This window comes from Melospiza georgiana, chromosome 1, assembly GCF_028018845.1.
Source record: "Melospiza georgiana isolate bMelGeo1 chromosome 1, bMelGeo1.pri, whole genome shotgun sequence".
In the NCBI taxonomy this organism is placed as follows: Eukaryota; Metazoa; Chordata; class Aves; order Passeriformes; family Passerellidae; genus Melospiza; species Melospiza georgiana.
In genome coordinates, this window is record NC_080430.1 from 61,653,132 (window position 1) to 61,677,796 (window position 24,665).

The 24,665-nt window shown below is 38.5% G+C and overlaps 1 protein-coding gene across 2 annotated transcripts in view; it reads right to left on the reverse strand.

The window, feature by feature from the left end:
• ATP9B (ATPase phospholipid transporting 9B (putative)) overlaps positions 1 to 21,841 on the reverse strand; it is a 156,600-nt gene extending 134,759 nt beyond the window's left edge. For both annotated transcript variants that reach the window (XM_058024553.1, XM_058024544.1), the window contains exons 1-2: positions 21,719 to 21,841; positions 5,224 to 5,397 (exon numbers count right to left, since the gene is read on the reverse strand). In XM_058024553.1, coding sequence (XP_057880536.1) covers positions 5,224 to 5,397; positions 21,719 to 21,813 — 269 coding nt within the window. In that variant the 5' untranslated portion in view covers positions 21,814 to 21,841. The remainder of the gene's footprint in view (positions 1 to 5,223; positions 5,398 to 21,718) is intronic.
• Between the last annotated feature and the right edge of the window lie 2,824 nt (positions 21,842 to 24,665).

Here is a 24,665-nt window from a genome sequence, read left to right on the forward strand (position 1 = left end):
GTTCAATCAGTTTTTGAATTTGAACTGCAAACAGATGGAATATTTGATTAGGCACAGTCTCTTTTGTAGAATCATTTCCTCAGACACTAAGGACTTCTCTACTGCTAAAATTAAACATTCACCTAAAACAACATAATTACGCTGCCTTCCTTGCCACAGAGTCTCCCCTCCTTGAAACTACTTATTTTGTTACGGACCAACAGACACCATCCTGACCATCAGTTTAGCAAATGCCAAAAAGTACAAACACAAGAGTCACGTCTGACCGGGAAACAACTGCAATACCTTTGATAAAAGGTTTGACTGACACAGAGCTAACAGTCAAGTTTTCAGATGTGAAAAGTCACAGACGATGAAAATATTACAGGTTATGCCTAAATCAATATTGTCATGGTTCAGATGAGCTTTACTACCATAGAAATAAGTTAGATTCTGCTATTTACAGTCTCAGCAGCAATTACTGCTTTATCACAGAAAGAATACAAGGTGGACATGCTGGCCTCCAAAATCCTAATCAATTTATATTAATTTTAAAAAATTAACACCTATGAAGTCTACCCAAAACTTTTGTAACTCAGATTATCACCATCCAACACATTTCTAATATGTTCTTGAACTAACATTCTCCAATACAGAACATTTTTTTGAGCAAGGGTACAGACCCTTTCAAAGGCTTTCTGTACTCAGTAAATTTGTATGATAAATGAGAGTAGCATTCTTGAAGCTTCAAATAGCCTAGAAACATAACATAACATGCAGCATGACTGACACACGCTTCAGATTTTTCTGAACTCTTATGTAAAACCACATGTAATGCTAGGGATTCAGCAATAAAAAAATATAAGGTGCATCTTTATTTACAGATTTAAGTCTGTATTTCAAATGGCCTTGCCTAGAAAATTCAACACATGCACAGAAATTCTTTTCCTTAAGCTAGTTGCAAGCTTTGTTCTCTGTATCAACATAACAGACTATATGTATGAAAAATAACCAAATTTATAAAAGAACTTCAAGGCATATCTACAAAATAGCATTTTACTAGCCTGCTTTCTAATGTATTATTTTAATGTGGAGGAACAATAACCACTGTCTTCATATTAATAACCAATACCATATTAAAACTAAAAATAGCAACAAAAACCCACCAACCAAAAAAACTCACTACCAACAAACCAAAACCTGAAGTAATTGTTAAATAAGAACCCTTAACTTTTTCATAAATAGAGCATATCTCTACAAGTCAAAAGCTAAAGTAAAAGTCTCAACTGACTCTGCAGCTCTAATAATAAAGGCTTTTTTTTTCTCTCTCTTTTCATTACTTTTATCCTACGAGCTTAACTGCCAGTATCTTTCACAAAACAGCATTTTCATCAGAATGGCAAGATAATATAAAAGCTCTATATTGTCTGCAAGGGTCAGCTTTTCCTTATTAGGTTTTAAGTAGCAGAAACTAGTTCTGCAAAGAAAACATACTGTAATTATTGTACTCAACAGGTAGCTTCAGTAATCAGGCCAAAAGCAACACAGTGGTCATGTCATTCTCAAAAGATCAGCATTTTCCCATGCTTCTGCATAACAAATGCGTTGCAGATTAATTGAAAGCGTACAGGCCATCTTAGAGCCCAAATTAATCCGAGCATTTGATATCCCCTTCACTTCATATGGAAATGCCATTCAATGGCACCATTTCATAGGGACAAAGTGTTTTTTGATAACAAGTGGAATGTAAATCTCATGAGAAAGAAATCAATCCAGCCCAAAGAACTCCAGAGTATTGATCTATGTGCATTATAATTTCACAAGCTTGAAGAGAATTTGTAAGTTAAAGGGGAAATGATTACAACCACAAAACAGCTGCTATATCACAAAGTTTTTCTTTTAACTGTGCTATGAAAGCAAGAAATAAGCAGTTTCTGAAGTTAAAAGTTATATTGGTTGAATTAATTCTTCAGTTTGTTCAAAATCAAAGACAACATTTTATTTAATTATGATGTTTTTCTTGCAAATGGAAAAACTCTTTAAAGAGCTGAAGATTTGCAAATAAAGTTCACACCATTCAGATCTGATCAACAAGTCCATTGTCTATACTGAAGTTAAAAGCTGTATAAAAAATTTTTACGAAATCTTTTTTCAAGTACACAGAACTTTGTCAAACCTTCCATACTTGCGTCTGCAAAGCAGGTGGAACTTTTTAGACTAAAGAGTAACAGTTTGTGATATAGCAACAAAAATCTATAGAACATAAAATTCTAAAGCTGCAAAGTAAGAGATGGAAAACTTCCTCTCACAAAAATGAGATTAATCCTCACAATGCAAGACAGACCAAAACCCCTACTGAGTATGGGGGTTTTTGTTTGTTTGCAACATGTAAAGTGATTTTGAACACAAACACAAGACTCACTGAGAATCCAAAAGAAATCAGGGGCCCCCTGAGCTTGGCTCCAGAATAATGCCAAGTCTTTTATTGTGTTCATCTTTCTGACACAGCTTTGAAAAATTTACAATTTCATTTAAAGCACAAAAAGAAATTCTAGATGTTGAAGCAGAGATTTCACCCTCACCCAGATGCAGGTATGAAGTACTGATTTCCATAAAAATAAGGTGAAAATTTAAGTTCTGTTTAACCAAACAGGTCTCAGACTGCTTTAATCATACATTACACTTAAAAGAACCCTGTTTGTCTTCTAGAAAAAAAGTTTCATTTGTTCCTTTAACATGAATACACTAATACACACAAAAATTGTTTTCTAACACGATCCTCTCCATTTCAAGAGTGAAGGCATCAACACACAATTGTATCTCAAACCAACACTTCACACCACATAAAAACACTGTAACTAATTCTACTACACAGAGTAAGTAAATACTGCATGTGTGACAATAGCCTCCAAGTTTCCTGCATGATTTTTTGTATGATTCTAGGTAATTTTATCAACTGCAAATTGGCATTTCAAAAACTCAACTACTTTGTGGGCCCCAGTAAAAATTTGTAAAGTGCTATTATAATGAGAAACCATTAGAAAGAGTAACTTACACCAACTACACATCCCTGATTTTTATCAATTACAAAGCCTCAACAATGCTCTCTGCCCAGATGAAATCTCCCTACTACAATGACAGGTATTTACACACTCAGAAATTCTCATCCAAGAGGAGGTTTCTATCCAGCCTAACTGGACCAGTAGATAAGATACCATAGGATTCACCTCCCTTCCACATCTTTTTCCCTACTTCATCTAAGCAGGCATCTGCAGTTTTCCTATGGGAGTATCCTCTATCTCCTAATATCCAACTGAAGTTTCAATCTTCTGCTAGAATCTGATGCTCATTTTTTCATTATTTTTTCCATGAAAAAGGAAAATTATCTGCTATGATGTTCTATTTTAGAGAACACTAATGTGTGCCTGCAAGTATAAATGCAAGTCCAAATGGACTCTTTACTGTGTCCAAATTTTGTTGAGGAAATCAGCAAAGCAGAAGTCATACTCCCCTAAAGCTTCTTTCTTAGTGAAGACTTTCCTTTTCACACACCTATATTAGCAGCAAAGTATGTATAAAGCACAGCAAAAAAAAAAAAAAAAAAACCAGAAAAAAAAAACCCAAAAAACCAAAAAACAAAAACAACCAACCTCCCCCAAAAAAAAACAAAAAACAAAAAAAAAAACCCCCAAAAAAATCAGAAAAAAAGAATCCATAGTGCAATTTCCTTTCTCTTTTCCTTCTCAAAAATCCATCATAAATATGACTCAAGTAATTTAAAGAACAGGTTTGAAAGTTTCTAGGCTTGAAAGCTAAGATGTACCTCTCAATTTTAAAAAGCAAGCAAGCAGGAACATGAAATTTTGCAATCTTCAGCACTAATGACCATTTCTTGTGACATTCTCTTACAATTTTTAATTAATTCCAATATAAACTCACCTTGCAATTGCCTGTCTCTATCCAAACACTGTAAATTCCATGCCAGGATGCAGTCTTTACTGATCTGCCTGTCTTCATCAAACTTACAGCAATATAACCACAGTAACTAATAATCACTAATACTTACAGAGCTGAACTCACATAAAAGTATATTGTTTGAAAGGTATCTAAACTTTAAGATATGTCCAAAAGATTAACAACTTCTTTAAATACTTATAAATTATTTTTAAGAGCTAAAATGTAGGCCTGTACCAGAAACACTGCTTCCAAAACCCATTAACATATACAAACACTACTTCTGTAAACTTTTCTACCTTCCTTCCTTCTACCTTCCAAACACTTAACATCTATAATAAAATTGATAAACCATGAGGTTTTGTTAAATCATTATATAAAACAGGAATCAACACAGATCATGTTTTTTAAAGCTTTCTAACAATTATTTTAAAAAACTGAAGGTGTACAAACACAACTTTGCTTAGGTAAAACAACAGGCCTCTTAATGCACCATGAAAATCAGCTATGTAGACTTCTATCTAAATCTGTTTTAAAAACATCTGCCAAAGAAAACATTTGCATTTTAAATTCACTAGAAATGCTTCACTCACTTCACATTACTCATTGTCAGATTTTATCACTCCAAATTACAGAAAAAGGAAGATCCTTAATAATCCTAACAGCAGTTTCACTACTTAGAAGTTATGTTAAAAATTCGTTGGAAAATTAATATTCCAAGGTATTTGCATACAGTAGAGTTTGGCACAGAAAGTTTTTAAGAAAGAACCAAATCACAAGAGTTAATTCCAGTTATGACTCACTCCAAGACCACCAGTTAAATTTACATTTTAACCATTAAAATTGAAGGGTTGACTAATCATTAGTTGATGAATTTGCTTTTTCCTTACAGTAACATCAATAAATGTATATATATTGTAAACTTAATGCTCTAATATCTGCAAAAGTAAAAAATTTAACCCCTCTACCCTAATGTAGCGTTGAGTGAAGCGAGAACCAGGATTACATGCTAAATTATAGACCTCAGATTAATACAAATTTAGCTCATGATCCCTCTTGCAAGGCAGCAAGGCAGACAGGAGAAGCACAACAAACAGCATCAGCCCTTCAGAACTGCTTTTAACAGCTGGCAGTGTCATAGTAAGAAAAATTCAGGCAAATAAATAAATAAAATATTCACAATAAGCAAATTATTCTGTGTTCTGTACTCTGCACATATCACACAATACAAAGTTAGCATTTATTTAATTTTTTTTAAACTTTAATTAGAAGTAGTAGTGTGTGACAAACCTAGTGCAAAGGAACTTCCAGCCACCACAGATAAACCATTCTAAGCCTCTTCTTCTCTGAGAAATTCTGGCTCTTGGTAAAGTATGGTAATCACTCTCATCATTTTCAAAGCCTTCTTCTGACATCATAAGTGGCATTTCATCCAAATGAGAGGACTCATCTTCCGCTTGGTACCTGGCAAAATGAGATAAAAGCACTACATAAATAGTGAGTACATCACTTTTTGTTACTGGGAATTTCCTAAACTAACCAAGTTAATTTTTTGCCTTATGGAATTTCATTAGGGAGATATTTTCATCTAAGTATCTCCTGCATTTTTGTTAACACATTATTAAGGTTTTAGTAAAAATTGTGTAATACAGCAGAAAGCCTGCAATCATTGTCAATCATAGTATAAATAATTCTAGGGAAATTCTAAATTTTTATATAACATGTGCATACAAAGTTGCAACTTCCTACTTTTCAAAGGATTTTTTGTAAGATTTTGTTAGGTAGAAGTTACTTTGCAAAGCTTATAGCAGACACAAGTGACTGAGTTTTGACGGAAGTACAGACTTTATATTTCCACTGTGCTTTTTCAACCTGCTTTCCTGACGTATTTTCTTGTGTGTGCAGGCCTTTGAGCCTCACTTTCTACACCACTCATCAGTATCTTGGCTTTAATTATGAAAACATTATAGTTTAATTCTTACAATTCTACACAAAAACATTCAGTGAGCCAAGAAGATTTGCCTGTGGGACCTGATGCCTTAAGAGGCTACCTAGAACAGAGGCTAGGCAGTGTTAAATGAATAAAGGAGGTATTTATTAAAAAGGCCTTCAAAGGGTACACCTTGGGCTGTACAAGAGCCTAGCCAAGGCTACACCCAACATTGATGACAGGTCACATGTTTTCACACTTTTATAAGTTTTGGTCCATTTACATACTGGGGTTAATTGCCCAGTTACAGCTTCAGGTTATGACGTCCCATCCTCCCATGCTCCTCAATTTGCTGTTGTTTACACTTTTTGGGCCTTAAGCTGCAGGGGCATCCTTGGTTCTTGGGCTGGAAAAGGATTCTTTTGTCTAACTAAACTGTGAAGAGAACTTGCTAACACTTTATATGAAATTCAGAGTTATATACTAATGCAGCACAGAATCTGGAACATATGGCAGGTAAAACTTAAGGCATCAGACCCATGGAAACATTGGACTAACAATGGTCCTTTCCTTCCCAGAAACTATTACCCATTATCTCAATTTTACACATGTGGAATGCTTTTTAAGCTAAGACAAAACACTGGAATATTCAGTAAGAAAATTCCTCTAAGTGCATGTAAATTGACTAACTTACTCCTTTTATACCTTAGGGAGGATGATTGAAAGAAGATGCACTGTTACTCAGAATTAGGAAGTTTAATTTTTATGAAACTATATTTAAAGTCATCTCTTACAAGGTGAATCCTGGGACTGTGTCATTTTCTCCCCAGCAAGCTAATCCCAAAGCATTTAAAAATAGTAATTAACAAAATTAGAAATTCATTCCCTGTACATGACTGAGTAGATGGAGTGCATGGTGCTCTGCCTAGGGATGGATGAGGAGGCAACCGAGAGCTTCTGGATTAAGAACAAAGAGAGAACAGGTAAAGGCAACATTTTAGTAGGTGTCTTCTAGAGACCACCTGAACAGGAAATGCATGCAGGTGAAGCCCTTTACAGAGAAGAGCAGCTTCACATTCTCAAGCCCTGGTCTTCATGGAGAACCTCTGCCACCCTGGTATCTGCTGGAGGAGCAACACAAAAGGACATAGGCAATCCTGGAGGGACCTGCAGCACTTTGATAACAACTTCCTCCTCTAATTACTCTGGAGGAAGCCCATGAGACAAGATGTTCTGCTGAACCTCCTACTCACCAAGCAAGGAGGAACTCACTGGGGATGGGAAGATCAACACAGCCTTGACTGCAGTAACCATAAGATGGCAAAGTTCAAGGCCCTGAGAGCAGGGGGGAAGGTAGCAAGCAGCTCATAACCCTGGAATTCAGAATGGATTCAGCCACTTCAAGAAGTGCTTGAAAGAGTCCCATGGAATAAGGTCTTGGGGAGAAGAGGGACCCAAAAAAGCTGGCTAGTACTCAAGGATCACCTACTCCAAATTCAAGAGATTCCCATCCAATGGGATGGCTCTGACTGGACAAACAAGGAGCTGTTCAAACCGGGCACAAAACAGAAGTGCACAGAGGGTAGAAAAAAGACAGGTAACCTGGGGAAATACAAAAACATTGTCCAAGCTTCCAAGGACAAAGCTAGGACAGCTATAGCCAAATGTAATTGAATCCAGCCAGGGAAGTCAGAGAGAAGAAGTTTTAAGTAGATAGGTGAGATAAGGAAGACTAGGGAAAATGGGGTCTCATTGAATAACACAGGGGATATGGTTACACAGGACATGGAAAAGGCTGAGGTGCTGGATGCCTTTGCTTCAGTCTTGATTAGCAACACTGACTTTCAGGAGTCCCAGGTCTAAGAGAACAGGAAAAAAGCCTAAAGCAAGGAAGATGAGTGAGGAAACACTTAAGCAAACTGAATACTTATATATATATATATATATTTCTTTCATATAGTGTAATATTGCATATATAATAAAGTAATTATAATATGTAATAAAATATGTATTATATATTAGTAATATTCTATTATATATATTTGCATGTAAAAATATAAAAAAGCTTTTGGGCCCTGATGGGATGCACCCACAAGTGCGGAGGAACCTGTCAGATGTCCTTGCAAAGTCACTTCCAATAATCTTGGATAAATCATGGCAATTGGGTAAGTGAATAAAGATTGGAGGAAATCAAATGCCTCTCCTCCTTTCCAAGAAGGAGGACCCAGGGAACCTGCCCTTAGCTTTCAGTCTCATCACAATCCCTGGAAGAGTGGTTCATCTTTAGAAATCTTTTCCAAAAAAGGACAAGAAAATTATGAGGAGTAGTCAAGCATGGCTTCACCAAAGGGATGTCCTACTTGACCAACCTGATAAACTACTAAGATTGAATAGCTGACCTGGTAGATGAGAGAAGAGCAGTGGATAGTGTCTGCCTGAACTTCAGTAAGGTCTTAGACACTGTCTCCTATAAAACTCCTGTAGGCAAGCTGCTCCTGCAGTAGCTGGATGAGCAAACAGTGACATGAATTGAATTCTGTTGTAATGGCCAGGTCCAGAGGGTGGTCAGGGGCACAAAGTCTAGTTGGAGGTCAGTATACTAGGTCAGTGTACCGCAGAGATCCATACTGGCTTAGTCTTGTTTAACATCTTCATTGATGATGTGGAAGATGGGGAAAAATACATCCTTAGCAAGTTTGCAGATGACACAAAACTGGAAGGAATGACAACACGCCAGATGAACATGCCACTATCCAGTGCAAATTTGAGTGGCTGGAGAAACAGATTGATAAGAACCTCAGGAAGCTCAGCAAGAAGAATTACTAAGTTTTCACCTGAACAACCTCACTCATCACTACATGTTGGGGGCCCCTCCAGGGAAGGAGCCTGGCAGCAAAGAATTTGGGGATCCTGGCGGACGGCAGCGCTGTGCCCTCGCTGCAAAGACAGTCCTGGGCTGCATCAGGCAAAGTGCTGCCAGCACATCAAGGGAGGAGATTCTTCCCCTCAGCTCAGCACTGGGGATGCCACAACTGGAGCAGTGTGTCCAGTGCAAGAGAGACATGGCCATGCTGAATAGCGTCCAATGAAGGGCCATGAGGATGATGAAGGGACTGAAGCATCTCTCCTACAAGGAAAGAATGAGATAGGTGGGACTGCTCAGCCTGGAGAAGACAAGGTACAAGCAGGATCTTATTAATGTCTATGAACCTGAAGGGAGGTTGCAAAGATGAATGAGCCAGGCTTCTTCAGTGGTGCCCAGTCACAGGACTAGAGGTAATGGGCTCAAACTGAAACACAGAAGGTGCCACCTCAACATCAGGAAACACTTTTAACTTGAGGATGACTGAGCATAGGCATGAGCTGTCCAGGAAGATTGTGGCATCTCCACCCTTTGAGACATTTAAAACCTGTCTGGACATGATCCTGAGCAAGCAGCTGTAGGTGGCCATGCTTAACAGGAGGGAGTTCTGCTGGCAGAACAACACCCTGAACAGTATTCAGTCAAATACAGGGGTTTTTTTTAGAAAAAGCAATATTAAAACCACAAGGGTTAAGCATTAAAAAGCTTGCATTTTTTCAACTCACTATATATCTAATACAAAAACCTGAAACCATTTCTATTCCTCTTAGATTTTCTATGTTGAGCCTTATTGTATACAAGAATATATATTAAAGCAGTTACTAACTTTTTTGGATGCCAGGAAAGAGAGGGAGGGAAGCAAGAGACTGAATATTAGATTTCTATTGGAAAGGTACACCACATACTTTACAATGGCTATACAATAAATTGGTATCAATACAGTTAAGAAGTAAACTCTAATAGGGAAAGGGAATAAAAAGCCCTAAACCCACTACTGTGTAACAAGTCTTGAGTTAGACACTCCCTCTTTTCTTTGGCAGGTGATGCCCAGATTTCTGCACTGCCTTGGAATCACTTGGCATGGAACACCATTAAGGGGTGTGTTCAGACCACATTAGAAAATATTGCATAACTAGGAGTAATAATAAACAAACATCTCCTGTACACCATTGCAAGTCAAGCGAGTATCGGAGCCTTTAGTACATTAGGCTTTATGACAAGAAATCTTCATCAATGTTTCAACCCGTGTAAAAGCACTGCCACACTGCAGAAAACACAACCAAAGTTTCACAATAAAATACACTGTGCTAATATTAAAAGCTAGAAGTTTCCAGAAAGTTATGTGAGAATATAGCATGGAAAATGCTTTCCAAATTATTGTTAAGAGCATGTACTTTAAAAAAGTTTAAAAACAAACATGAGAAAACTTGGTCTTCACAATGATGTTTGCAAAAAGCTGCATCTGTTGTTTAGTTTAATATGACAATCTAGAAATATATTTCCTATTATTATTATTATTATTATTATTATTATTATTATTATTATTATTATTATTATTATTATTATTATTATTAATGGACATGAAGAAAAACATTATACAAAAAAATCTCTTCACAAAACACAGCAGTTATTACAGGTTAAGATCCATATTATACCAAATTACATGGATCTCTCAGATCAAGACTAGGTAATAAAACCACTGCATAGTAAAAACTCAAGATACTACTTTATTCTTAGACTTCCAATAAGACAGGCCTGTGTTTAAACATACTCCTGTCCAATGCTTTTACAATCTTTTCTAATTAAATTTGTAAATTACATTATCATGGTTTTAATAGAGAGCTTTATGTAGCTTTGTGTTTTGCTCTTGGACAACTAATTAATGATGTATTTTAACACCACCCAGTGCGATCACAGTCTGACAGCTGAAATTGAGAGTACAAGATATCACAAAGTAACACATCCCTTTTAGTTCCTACAAAGTTAACAAGTGTCTGACTTGGAAAATAGTATCTCTTATAAACAACAGTAACACAGTAAACAGAGTAAAATCTTTCCTGAAGAAACACATGAATGCAAGAGAATCATGGGAGAGATTTGATGGAGAAAAATTCATAGATATGCCTAATGTTAAAATCTGTTTTGTTAATGTGGTAATATTTGCAGAATACATTGATCTTCTAATCATAATTTCTTTAAGATTTGTTTACCATTATATTAAAGACAAGGCAAGGGGTTTTTTTTCCCTACAATTGATATCCACATTTGCACTTTCAAATATGGAGCTTCACCAAGTAGTGAAGATAATGAGCATAAGCATCATCGTGTTTAGTAACCCTGACTTCAAAATACAGCCTGCGAACTGGCAAGCAATTTATTCTGTTTCAAAAGCAATTTTGCTATTGTGTTGGAAAATTGTACTTCAGTATTTAAAAACAGTAAGATAATGAATAATGGATTTTTCATAACTAGGATGCGAACAAAAATCTTTGTGTCTTTGTTACCTAGTATTTTGCTGCACTTAATTGCTTGAAGTGCTGATTTTCCTTGAGTGACAAATCAATTAAGTATAATCCTAGAAACTTGTATTAAAACAGGGAAGCACTGAAAGCAACATGAATAAAGAAGCCAGAGTGGAGACATCAAAACTCTCAGCACGACTGCTACTAAATCAGGTATGAAGAAAACTACCTTGACAAAATATGGTTTCCTAAGAAAAAAGGAACATTAATATTAAACAACTTTCCACAAAATTTGACTACTATTAGGAATCTCATTGAACAGATAAACAAAGTCATGTACAATAAATACTTTTAAGTGAAATTTTGATATAAATATCTGCGGTGAAAATGATGCCTCAAGTCACATGTACTTACGTCATTCCACTTTGATGGCTGTTTGCCAGAGGAGATGCAGATGCAGAGTTTCATAGGTACCATAATGTGTAATGAAAGACATTTTAAGTTATTTAAATCTACCTTGGTTACCTATTCAGGTCCATAATAATTTCTATGTTTTCTGCCAGCTTTCCATTACTCTAAAGGAGCAATATCCAAGGGTGCAGCAGGAAGGTGCAAGACACAGGGCAATTGTGACTGCATGCTTTTCTGGTTTTACTCACTCAACAAATGTAGAAGCAGTATTTATGAAGAGGGTTGTTTTATCTGCTTGATCAAAAGACCCAGGCAGGAATATAAGCACTGTGTCAGATCCTGCATAAATATTTGTTCCTCATCACCTATCAGTTTTGCTATAGATGATCATCCTCAAGAAGGAAAACAAAGTTGATGCTTTAAAGCAGTATTTCTCAAACCTAGCGAGGGAGGAAAAAAGGAATGCATGGTCATGAGTCTATGAATGAATTGGAACCAGGAGATGGCTGTGGGATGCAGAGTAGCATGGAAGAGAGGCTGCAGCAGAAAGTCTTGAGCAAAAAAGCTGAGAAACACTAGCTGAGCTACTGCCACCCAATGCTGTGACCATGTTACATCCTGCTGAGAGCTGGTGATTTGGCTGAGTGGCTGCCACAGGACTCCCTCTGCTTCCCATCACGGGCACAGGACCGAGTGACCTGCGCAATCTCTGTCACTCATACCCTATCCTGCTCTACCTCCAACCTATGTGAACACTTTCCCAGTCCGAGGATAAAGGAGGAATCTGCCAAATTGTAGAGACGCATCAGTAGAAAAAAATGAAGAAAGTGACAGGCATTTCTATATGAAGAGCAAAAATTGTTTCTTAAAGGATGAACCACCAAATCAACAACTGCTGTAGACTGCCTGTATCACTGACAAAACTGTCCAGATCACATCCTCTAATGAAGAAAAAATTCCCAGGAAACTGCAGCTGCACAGATTTTATTTAGCAAGGCACATTCATTCATAACCATGTTTATAACTAAACAATGTAGTTTCATGTAACTCTTCTTAAACAAATAACCACTGTATCCATAAAACAAATTGCTTTGCTAGAAAGTTACCCAAGAAAAATCAAGTTACAAATAATTATTTTCCTCAAATATTACCCTGCATTTCTAAGAATTAAAAATTACATTTTTATTCGAATTTCAAACACCTCTATGCTTCACACAGCAGTAAATTCTGTTAATCTACAAAGCAATCGTGCTATTCCTAGATTACAAGAGAAGTTGAAAATGGAAAAATCTTCTACAGCTAAATGCATGAAATTTAAAGAATTTTCTTTGACCTCTTCCAAAAAAACACAAAAAAGGTATTTCTAAAGTTTTTAAAATTGATTAGAACTTGCTGTTCTATGTTCATATTCAGCTTCAGCTGTGCCTCTAATGCGAGCATAACACCCTAATCCGTGTTTCTTGGGAAGTCTCTGAACACAGGTCCTGACCTGAAAAAAAAGAATCAGACACTCACACAAAATACTGCTATTACAAATTTTTCCGGAGTAACCACAGTTAATACTAACAGCTTTTAAGGATGCTGGATATTTGTAGAGCAGAACATTTACATCCAGGCTCTTTTAAAAACAGTACAATATTCTTGCCATAGTGCATGTTTATCCACTGAACAACAAAATATAAGGAAAAAGTACTTCTACTGCATGCAGGCAAGTTTATCACTGTGTCACTGAGATGAGTAAGACCAAACTCTGCAATAAGACCAAATAAATCTTTGCCTCCCTGCCCCAAATGATACAGAGAGATAATACGGAAAACCACAAGGCAGCATTGTTGAACTACTACTACAAAATTAAACAACAACAACAACCAACCAAGAAACAACAACAAAAAAACCCCACCACAAAAGCAAACAAACAAAAAACCAAGTTAAACAAACAAAAAACCCCAAACAAACAAAAAGCTGATATCTTCAGCCTTGCAGAACTAAGGGAAAATCCCTTACATCTGTTCAGATAAAGGTCTACAAGCATAATAGAAACTTATTACCACAGCAGCTCCCTTCCATCAGTAGCTTTTAAAAAATTGCTTAAAACAGATACTAAAACAACAGGTTCCACCAGAGAAAAATCAAATATTCTGAATGGTATTTGCCTTCTCTTTCTCCTACATCACACTTTCTTACTAGAACCACATAGAGAAGAAGCAAATTGAGAAAACATGTAATGGAGCCTCCATGATAAAAGGCACCCATCCTTATTACCCCTTGCTCACCTTACAAAGCGCTATGCATACCTTAACACAAGATCTTTTTCAACCCATGACAAGATGAGTGAGTCTCTTGTATTTAACAAATAGATACTAGAAATACCTAAGTACACAGTAGGACCTCAGGAAACATCATCTACATTCAGCAGAACCCTTTTTTAATTAGTAGGGTATGTCATTGATCAGAACAACAGGGCCATTTTATCACTGTCACTGGGTATTGTTATTGACATTGTAGCCCAATCAATTGTTTTCCCTCCCTCTTCTTAGCAATCCAAATGCCTGCCCAAGCAATACAAATCACTGTATTTAGATACTATAGATACAAAACAGGAAGGCATGCAAAAATAATAGCTTAAACATGCTTAAACTTGTGCTTCTGCAAACAATAGTAACACCTGCAATAGTTATTTGAAGTTCTCAAACTTTTTTTCTGCCCAATGATTAAAACACTTCAGATCAGGATAGTTACTGTAAGAATAACTGTGCCAAAAATTATGACTTTCTGTAAACCTATCTTGGTATGAAAGACCATTACTAGTGAACAGAAAAACATAAAGACAACATTTTCCAAATGCACAGTTTACATAATATCAAATCAAAGAACTGCAATTAAAAATCACTTTTTTACCAAAATCACCGAAGGTTTGTATGTCATCTAAATTTGTGTCTGCAGATAAAATATGACAAACTGCTTCTCAGGTATGGTGCCAATGAAAATCTTATTGTTCGTAAAATTATTTTACAGTTGCTAACGTCAATAACTTAATATGCATGCCATATGGTTACCTGCATCATTAAATCATTAAACTTTGCTCTGAAAAGTAAAAGCCCCAGAACCTAACAATGACAACACACACTGCATAAAAGGTCTGAAAATATTCACATACAGCGACACTATTTTTCAAGACTTATATTTCAAACTCCTTGGGCCTTTGTTCCAGGCATAAGTTTCAGAATCTGTACCTATCCTAAATAAGGTGTCAGTTCCAACCAGCAGGATTAGCCTATAAATACAGTCTTTAGCAGAGGAAAAAAAAATAAAAAACAAAACCACATAAAAAAATCCAAACAAACAAAAAGTCCAGGAATGGGAATACATGAACTACTGCTTTTTTCTAAAAAGTAGAGAACTAGTTTCTCCATAACTTGAGATCTTGAAAACAGGCCCAACTCAACCACTGTTACACAAATACAGCATTCCAAGTACAAAGCTGCCACACAAACAACCTTGTTGGAAGAATCAGAATTCAGAGATGAGATCTAAGACTAAGCCTAAAAGTCACTGAGTGGCATAGTTAAAAATGACAGGGATGAACTGTCACAGACATTTTTCACAGAAATCATTTCTTTCAGATTTCTGCATCTTCTGGGAAGCAAGGGCCCCAGAAGAAGAATGTAAACAATTGTTATCACATGCTGTAGAATGCAATAGGATGCACCTGTGATTGGTTCATGTTCTATGTGTTTATAATTAAGGGCCAATCACAGAAGCAAGCTGGGGACAGAGTCCCAGGACACAGAACTTTGTTTTAGATTCATTCTATTCTTAGCTTAGCTTAGCAAGCCTCTGCAACTTCTCTCTTCTTATTCTATTTAGTATAGTTATAATGTATTATATATCATATATCAATAAATCCAGCCTTCTGATCAAGAAACAAGATTCTTGTCCTTCTCTCTCACCCCAAGCGACCTCCTCAGATCGCTGTAATAATGAACCTCTGTCCAAAATCACAATCCAGGAAAAGCTAATAAACAAAGGGCAGTATGTCCTGCAAGACAGTACATCAATGTTGAATTTTTTTTTAATTAAAAAGAGACAAACACTTTGAATTTCAGGTCAAGTCTATAAAAAAGGGAGGGGTGAGAGTTCTGGAAAAGAACAAAGGACATACATGATTGATCCACTTTGCAAGAATGGCATGAAAGTACAGACAACTCTCCTAAGGACTATTCTAGAGAGACTTCTTTATACAGCATTTGATCCTTTCCTCCTTATGCTGAAACAGAAGACAGGTGTATTGTAATGAATATATATAATCAAATACATCAGCATAACATACAGCTGTGTAATTTAATGTGTTCTCATTCCCAATACACTAAAACATATCAGCACCTGCAGCCTGAAACACTTCCCAGGAATAACATATTTAGTTGTTCAAGGTTCATGACATTTCTAGCAAGTATCAGAGCAACCTGCAACATTTGCAGCTTTTGGCATCACAGTAACTACCGATACATCTCACTTTGAGTTGCTACCTCCAGCAAAGATTTCTGTCCTAAAGAGACAGAAGACTCATCAGTAATGGTTCATCCATTTGCTGCCATTTCTGTTTGCTTGTCACAGAGTAAAGGAAGCACCACAGGAACCAGGATGATGTTAGGAGTTTTATCCACAAGGAAGTGAAGGTGCGCCAGTACACATATGGAGAATTAATAAGCAGGACCCACTCCCACACACTCCCACAGCTGCTTAACTTCCAGGAGTTTCTGTGACCATGTCCAGAGTAGCAGAATGAATAGCATTAACAATGCTATTTCTACAAAAAAAAAACCCCAAAACAAAAAACAAAGAAACAAATACCAAAACCAACCAAACAAAAAAACCCAGCAAAACCATAGATATTTATAGTTTCTGAATTTAACAAGTTACTGCTTCTAGTCAAACAACAGATGTTGGAAGAAGTTTGCAATATCAGTTTTAAAACACAGATGTTCAAAAGCAAATTCAGTTTGATCTTTGGAAGTTTTTATCACAGAAACTACATTAAAATTCAAATTAATGCCAATATTGTCAGCCATTCAGCCTCATCCATCATTTTCAAGCTCATTTTCAGGATGAAATATGTAGAGCCATTCAATTAACAGGTGTTTCGGGGAGAAGATGAAATTGAAATCTGTATAACTCTGGCCAGATACTGTAAGAACTTTTGTTCTAAACATTCAGAAATACCCAGGGAAGGAGATTCATAGAAACTAGGAGCATTTCACAAAACTGTACTAAGTACCAAATATCACTGCATATAGCCCATTCAATGGGTAAACTCCACTAATATGTATTAATTCTTGGGGGGTTTGAACAATTATGGACATTTTGAAAGGATTTCCAGACCTGCACTTATAGCAATATAAGTCATGAACTTTCTGTGAACAGCATTCTACAGGAGATGTTAGGTCCTAAAAGCTCTGATTGTTACATGGTCTTACCAAATAATATTTTTGGTTATTTGGAGACATTATTCTTAGTTATTATACATGAAATATCAAAATCTACTGGACTACAAAGAATAACATCTAGACTGCATAAATCACGTTGTCATTTAGAATTAGGACACAACTCTAACAAATAACTAAAAGGCAGTAGGAAAATAAAGGTATTTTAACTGAGTTCATAACAGACTGTCAGAAATTAAAAATTCCACAGCATTACAGTACCTGCCTTGACTATTATCTATTGACATTTTTATCTCTTTTTTGGTGGTTCAATGTGGAACCTAGCCAAACACTCTGAGAAATCATAACCATAAGGACTACAAGATTGCTGGGAACAGCTTTCATTCAATTCAAAAGCACTAGAACAGTATTACTACATTAAATAATCTTATTTTTTTGTGTACTACAAAAACTGGTTTTGAAATTTGTAAGTATCAGGGAATCATGTGAATTTTCATTGAATTTCAAGTTCTGCAGACTTCCATTCCCTTTTGTCGGGAACAGATTTCATTTTTTTCTATTATACATACTTCACATTAAATAAGCTACAGTTCACAAACTGTTAAGCAACAAGTATTCTACATTTACCTGCACAAAAGACACATTATCCTATTACTTGGTTCATTTTTCCTTCATGTGCAAGTTTCTAATTTGCTAATGACATAAAAGAATTCCCAAATAGCAGCACAGTCAGTTGCCTCAAAACAGAGTTGGTCCATCAGTGGCAAACTGCAGAGACAAGCAACAGAGTTGACCTGTTCCACAACTTGCCCACAATGACCACTTAATATATCCAGTTGTGTCATTCATAAACACACTACTATTCACACCATGAACAAGGACAGATTTCTTTTATGAATATCTGGAGTGCAAGTGAATTTATGTCACATAAAGGAGAGCTGGAAAGATGTGATTGTCTGGTACCAGCCCAAGAGTCCCAATACCTCTTGCCTCAGCCCTATTAGGCCAAATACAATCACTCACTGACAGCAGCAAGCATAGAACACCTGAATAAACCAGGTATTTTGTTTATGGATAAATGATAGTTGACTACTGTTTAGTTCTTTATCAGCTTCAAAATTCCACCAGGCTTCTTGTTTTCCTACCACCGACCTCACATGACAGCACAGTCAACTTCCTTCCTGTGGTCAGCAGTTGATTACTCTGTGGTTGATGATGACAAACACAAGTCAAACAGATGAGAATAAGCCTCAATGCACATTTAAGGTGAACCTGAATGTTCTCTGCTCCTCTCTCTCCCTCACCATGTAAACAAAAAGCAGCAATTATTTCCCTGTAGATAACAACCTTCAAGCTGAAGGACAAGGTGCTGAAACAAGTGCTGAACCAATCAGTTTTTTCCCCCAAGCCTTTTTACAACTACGCAAATTGAATATACTAAACAATAGCAAGGATTTTTCAAATTCATTTTAAGGTGAACAACTTTTTCCTCCGAGACAGATTTCTCTGATTGTTGATGGCAACACATGAATAGTTCTCTGTCCATCTGAGGTAGGGAAAGATGAGAGAAAATGTAAAAGCTGAATTTCTACTGCAAAAGTAATAAGTTGTGCTTAAACATCAGAAATAAAAGCAGAACAGGATGCATGTGTTCATTGAACCATAGGTAATATTTAATATGTATTTTTAATATATTTTTAACAGCCCTTAACACATACAGTATAAATATATAAAAATACATCATCTTCTCATGTTTATTTATGTATAAAAGTACATTGCAGGATATTTAATGATTCTTAGCTGGCTACAATTTTATACAGAAGTGTGCATATTATTGAAGTTTCTTTAGATATGTATGGGAAAATATATTCCATCTTTAAAATATGCACTATCAATCTGTCTAAATAAATCTCAAAAGCACAACGTGCACTACAGACAAACAGTGAGTGTGACAAACACTGAGATAATCTTTGTCCTCACTGCAAAGTGAGCTACACAAACACTGGCAAAGAGTCCTACAGACTGCTTAGCTCAAGCAAAAGAAGTCATTCTACAAATTAGCTGCAAGGCCAATAAGGGTTAGCAACTGATGAGTTGTACTAACTGAGGTTGCACAGCAGCAGGACAATTAACTGGAGTTAAAAACACTACCACACTAAAGTTAAGGATGTGTGTATAAGACTTTCAAGATACTGTAAATTCTTCACTGAAAAAATAAATCACACCAAGTCAAAAAGTCTTGAAGTCCAGAAACAACAGCACTGGATTAAACCCAACATGCCAACTCCAGTATGTTTTAATAGGTGTTTGTTTCTAGACATCTTCAGAGATATTTATTACACCCTTTTAGGCAAAATCCTCAAGCATACATGCACATGATAGGTTTCTGCATATCAGAGACCTCAGTGACTTCACTTCAACACTCTCATAAGTATCTGACATCAGGACCTTTGCTGCAGTTTCCACAGGAATGCAACGCTTCTTCAGAGTCTGTGCTGAAGATAAAGACTGGAAAAGCAGGATGAATCATTCATAAAGACATAGAAGCTGTAGTTCAATTACAAGTTTAGAGCCACAAGACTTACAAGTTGTAATTCCACTTTTTGCACTGCTGTATTTCCCCTTGGACTCTACACAAGACAGCTGTGGTAGACTCCACACAAGCATTGCCATGCCTTTACTGCAGGTCCATAGGACACCTTCCAGAGGTGCTCTCACAAATCCAAAGTAAGGTATTCTTGAAGGAGAATGACCAACTTACTCAACCCACATTAAGAAAAATAAAACCATAAAGTGAATGAAGAGGCTGGTGTAAGTATTCTGATTCTCAGAGCTCAGATAAGCAATTCATTAATCAAGTGATCAAAAATGAAGAAACACAATAAATGAGCCTGTCAATTTTTAAAGCTTTTATATACCTACCAGAAGCTGCACAAAAGTAACTAAAAACACAGATAATCTCTTTTATGGAGGATCAATATGTTAAATACACAGATTATAAAAGACCCTAACTCTGAAAGATGTCATCTAAACTGGAAGGAATATAACCCACAATCTTTGGAGAGCAATGTTGATCAAAGACAGAGGGCAAGAAGCAAATCTGTAACGAGTTGGTAGATCCTTGCTAGTTCCTACAGTTTGCCAAATCTGCTTATAAAGAGCCACAATTAAACAGTTTGTCTAAAGAACCACAATGACACCTGCACACACACCTTCAATTAACCTGTGTAACCATGTGACTTATGGACTCAAGCCATCCCATCTACAGCATCACCGGAGCACTCCTGGTTTACCTACAGAACTCCCAGTACCTTTGATAGTCTGGACTAAATTTTTGCCTACCAAATCCTCCTCTTTATTCCCAAGCCCAACACCTACTGAGAAGCAAATTTCAGTAAGAGCATTCTCTGATTCAATTCTCTAAGGTATAGGGTTAATGATGATGACACTGCCCTACCTCAAGACAGAGGACAAACCTACAACAAGTTGTCAGACATTCAAGTATTAGTGTGATGGGGAAGGCTAACACTATGGCAGACTGTCCTACAAACTTGTGAATGTTCATTAAAAAAACCCTCTATCTAGTTTAAGAATCAAGACAACATAATGTAAGCCTAACCTATTTTGCACAGCTTTAAACAACCTTTTTTGTTGGTTATCGCATCCAGACAAAGAAGTAAATACATTTAATTCATTATGAAACAGATTTATCACATTTTATTCATTATGAAACAGATTTATCACTGTATTTCAACTAGAAAAAGAGCACCAACTATCTATTCTTAGCAAGTCCATTTGCTTCAGATCCTACAACTGCTCCCTCCAGTCCTTCTACCCACAAACAATGCTCTACAAGAACTAAAAGAGGAAAGAAACATGTAATTAGTGAGTACAATCACATAATCCACCGTAAGAGTGCTATCCAGTGGAGATACCAAAATTATGGAGCAGAGTTTTTCCACACTCACGACAAGAGCAGAGCTAGAAATTATTCAGAATAATGGGAAGCAAAGCAACGCTTAATTTTTGCCTGGAAACAATTTGATGGCAGATCTTTAATCCGTCTTCTCTAAATTGTTTAAGCCCAATAGAGTATCTTTGAAGGAATTTGAAACCATTTTAATGGCCACACTCAGGAATGGTGTCCGTGCTAGCCCCAACAACTAGCTCGCAGCACATTTACCAAGGACGCCCAAAGAAGCCCCCCGCCGCGAGCATCCCTCTCCTCGGCGAACTCCTGCCAAGGGACCCGACTTGCGCGGAGTTGCGGGCGGCGGGGCCGGGCGAGCGAAGGCCGCACCCGCGGGAGCGGGGCTGGCGCCGGGAGCAGCGGGGCCGAGGGCGCCCTGAGCATCCTCCCGCCGCCACCGCAGCCCGTCCCGGCCCCGGCCCTGCCGCCGGGACACGGGAACAGCGGCCCAGGAGAGGCGGCCACCGCCGCGGAGGCCTGCGGGAGCCAATGACTGCCAACACCCCCCTCCGCCATCCGCGGCGGGGCCGCCGCCCTTTCCCGCCCTCCCCGCGGAGCGGGCGGTCCCGGATCCCGCCGGGCAGCGGGACTGGGCGAGGGGCGCACGCCGCCCCGCCCGCAGCCGGGGACAGGGGAAGGAGAGGGGAAGGAGAGGGGAAGGAGAGGGGAAGGGGGCGTCAGCGGCCGCCGTGCCGGCCCCGCCCGTACCTGCTGTGCCGCTGCGCCGCGGCCGCGCTGCTGTAATAGGCCGCCCTGCGCTGGGCGCTGCGCGGCACCGGGCGCAGCGGGATCTGGTCCGCCATCTTGGGGGCGCCCCCCGCCGCCCAGCCGGGCGCCGCCCCGGCCCTTCTGACGTCACGGCCACGCCGGTGACGTGCGGGGCGGGGGGGCGGGGGCTCGAGGTAAACACGGGGCGGGCGGCGCGCGAAGCCCTGAGGGAGCGCTGAGCCCTCGGGGAGCCGCAGTGCGGGAACGACGGGAGCGAGCGAGGGAGGGAGCCGCGCTCTGCTCCCTGCTGCCCGGCTGTAGGACACGGCTGGTGCACAGGAAGCTCCACCTGAACACGAGGGAGAACTTCTTTCCTGTGCGCTTGCTCAGACAGGCTGTGGAGTCTCCCGCGATGGAGATACTGAAGCACCGTCTGGACGCAGTGGTGTGCCCTGGGCGGCCCTGCTTGCACAGGGAGGTTGGATACTGTGGTTCCTTCCAACCTGAGCTATTTTGCGATTCCGTGATTATTCAGCTTCCGAGGTTCCACGTCTGCCAGTGATGGTTTCCTGCCATTAAACAGAGACAAGTATTGCTGCCTGGAAGGGGACGTTCTGTATGTCAGGAGTAATGAACCAGTCTGTGTTACCTCACAGGGCTGATAGACAGGTCACCACCAGCAAAAGCTGGTTTGGAAGATATGCGTGTTCATAGACCTACTGTAGAATGGTGTCTCTTGGTATTCCTCTGAAATTAGATGCTGTGGGGGAGCAAAAGGCCTAACACCATTACCAATACAGAAGACTTTCTACAGCAGGAGAAAGACAGTTATTTTCTTTTTTTCCTCAATACTTGTTGCTAAATGAAGTTTGTTTCTATGACCCAGGCACTTTGGACTGAAGTTTTGCTGTTTCCTGAGCTGTACCTTCACCCAAGGGAAGACGGTCATTGTGGAGGCACCACAACACACAGCTTACAATGAAGGATGCTCCTATCTGCTGGAGTGAAGGTTATGGAGCACTGGCAGCTCTTTCCAAGTGCAAATTTCTGAGCAGAATTTTGACTTCAAGTGTACTATCTGGACTCTGACAGAACTTTTGAAGTTGAACCAGGAGATGGGAACAACAGTTACACAGAAAGCACAAGGCTTCTATAGGAATAGAAGGGGGAAAATATGCTGGGCATGTGACAGGACTTTGCTGGGTATTCAAAGGGTCACATGTGGAAATTCCAGAAAGGGGAAAGATATTTATTTAGCTTTCTAACTCTGTTAATCCTTATAATGTTCTTGGTATTAGAATAAGAATCAGTTCCCCAGTAGAATCACAGAATTGTAATTTATATTGAAAGAGATGTCTAGACATCACCTAGACCAAGACCTTATGTGTAATATCAGGTTGTTCATGGCCATGTGCAATGGAGGATTGAACACCCCAAGGACAGCACAGTGTTTCCATAACTTATCTGGGCTACCTGTCACAATCTTTATCTTGTGATAAACAAATTGCTAATAAGTACCCAAAACTTCCCGTGTTCCAGCTTGGGAAACACAGGATCAGCCAAAACCATCCATCTCTGAGAAAAGTCTGGCCACCATCTGTGGCAGACATCTTTTCATTAAAAATCCTTTCTTAGGATTTTTTCCCTTCTGAGAAGCTGAGGCCTCAGAAACAGAATGTAAACAATGGTTGTCTGCTACTGTGGAATGCATCGGGTGTGTCTGTGATTGGGCCATCTTGAATGTTTACAATTAATGGCCAACCACAGACCAATACCTTAGACTCTCTGTCCAAGCCACAAATCTTTGTTATTCATTCCATTCTATTCTTAGCTAGCCTTCTGAGGAAACCTTTCCTTCTATTCTTTTTAGTTAGTTAAAATCTAATATCTATATCATAAAATAATAAATCAAGCCTTCTGAACATGGAGTCAACATTCTCCTCTCTCCCCTCATCCAAGAACCCTGTCACACCATCTTCTTGGTATTGTGCCATTAAGTAGTCTTATTCAGCCACAAAGCTTCTTCTTAACTTTTTCTACTCTAAGCTGTGCAGGCTGAGCTTTCAACCTCTCCTTATATATCATGTTCTCCAGCCCCTTCGCCATCTTAGTCAGCTTTTCTCATAGACTCACTTCCGAATCACAATGAGCTAGTGTAATGAGAAGACCAAAACTGGGCATGGTAACCCAGATAAGGTCCTACAAGTACCAGACAGAAGAGAAGGGCTGCACAGTTAGTAATAATGCCCAGGGTGTGGCTGGATGACTCTGCTCAAGGGTACGTTGCCGTTGCATCCACGTTTTAAGTGTTTATGTTTATATATTTTATGTTTATGGCAGTTTATGGGGTGTGTGTGGTACTGCCTGTCTCCTGCCTGCTCCGCCATGATGTACATGCTGGAATAAGCAAACACAGCCTGCAAATCTTTCAGGGTAACAATTATGCCAGTCCTAGGTGCTTTCATGGCTGTTGTTACTGCAATTCTGCGCATTTCGCAGCTTTAAAATGTTAAGCATTAATATTAATAACTATATATTCAGAATTCTCACGTGGCTAAGTAAGTTACTGCAGATCACTGAGGCCAAGAGAATTTAAGCTACTGCTTCCAGTTTATTAATTGATTCTAGCCCATGGCAGAGCAATTTTTGGACTGAACAGAAAGCATTTCATTCACAAGTTAGTGGCCTAAGATTAATCATCTTGTCTGTGCAGAACTTTGGTTCTGGCTATTCAGTTATATTTCTGGCTATTTAGCAGGTTGTTTGTCCTGTAACTAATCTCTGATGTTAGTCAATTATGTGCATGTGTTTGTAAATTCCATGTGCAGAGACAAATAAGTGATTGAGGATGTGTAAGGAAAGGTTTATTCTTGTCAGACTTGTAAAGGCCCCAGCATGAGACAATCATTAGGAATCATAAATACCTTCAGAGTCTTCATTTCTCACC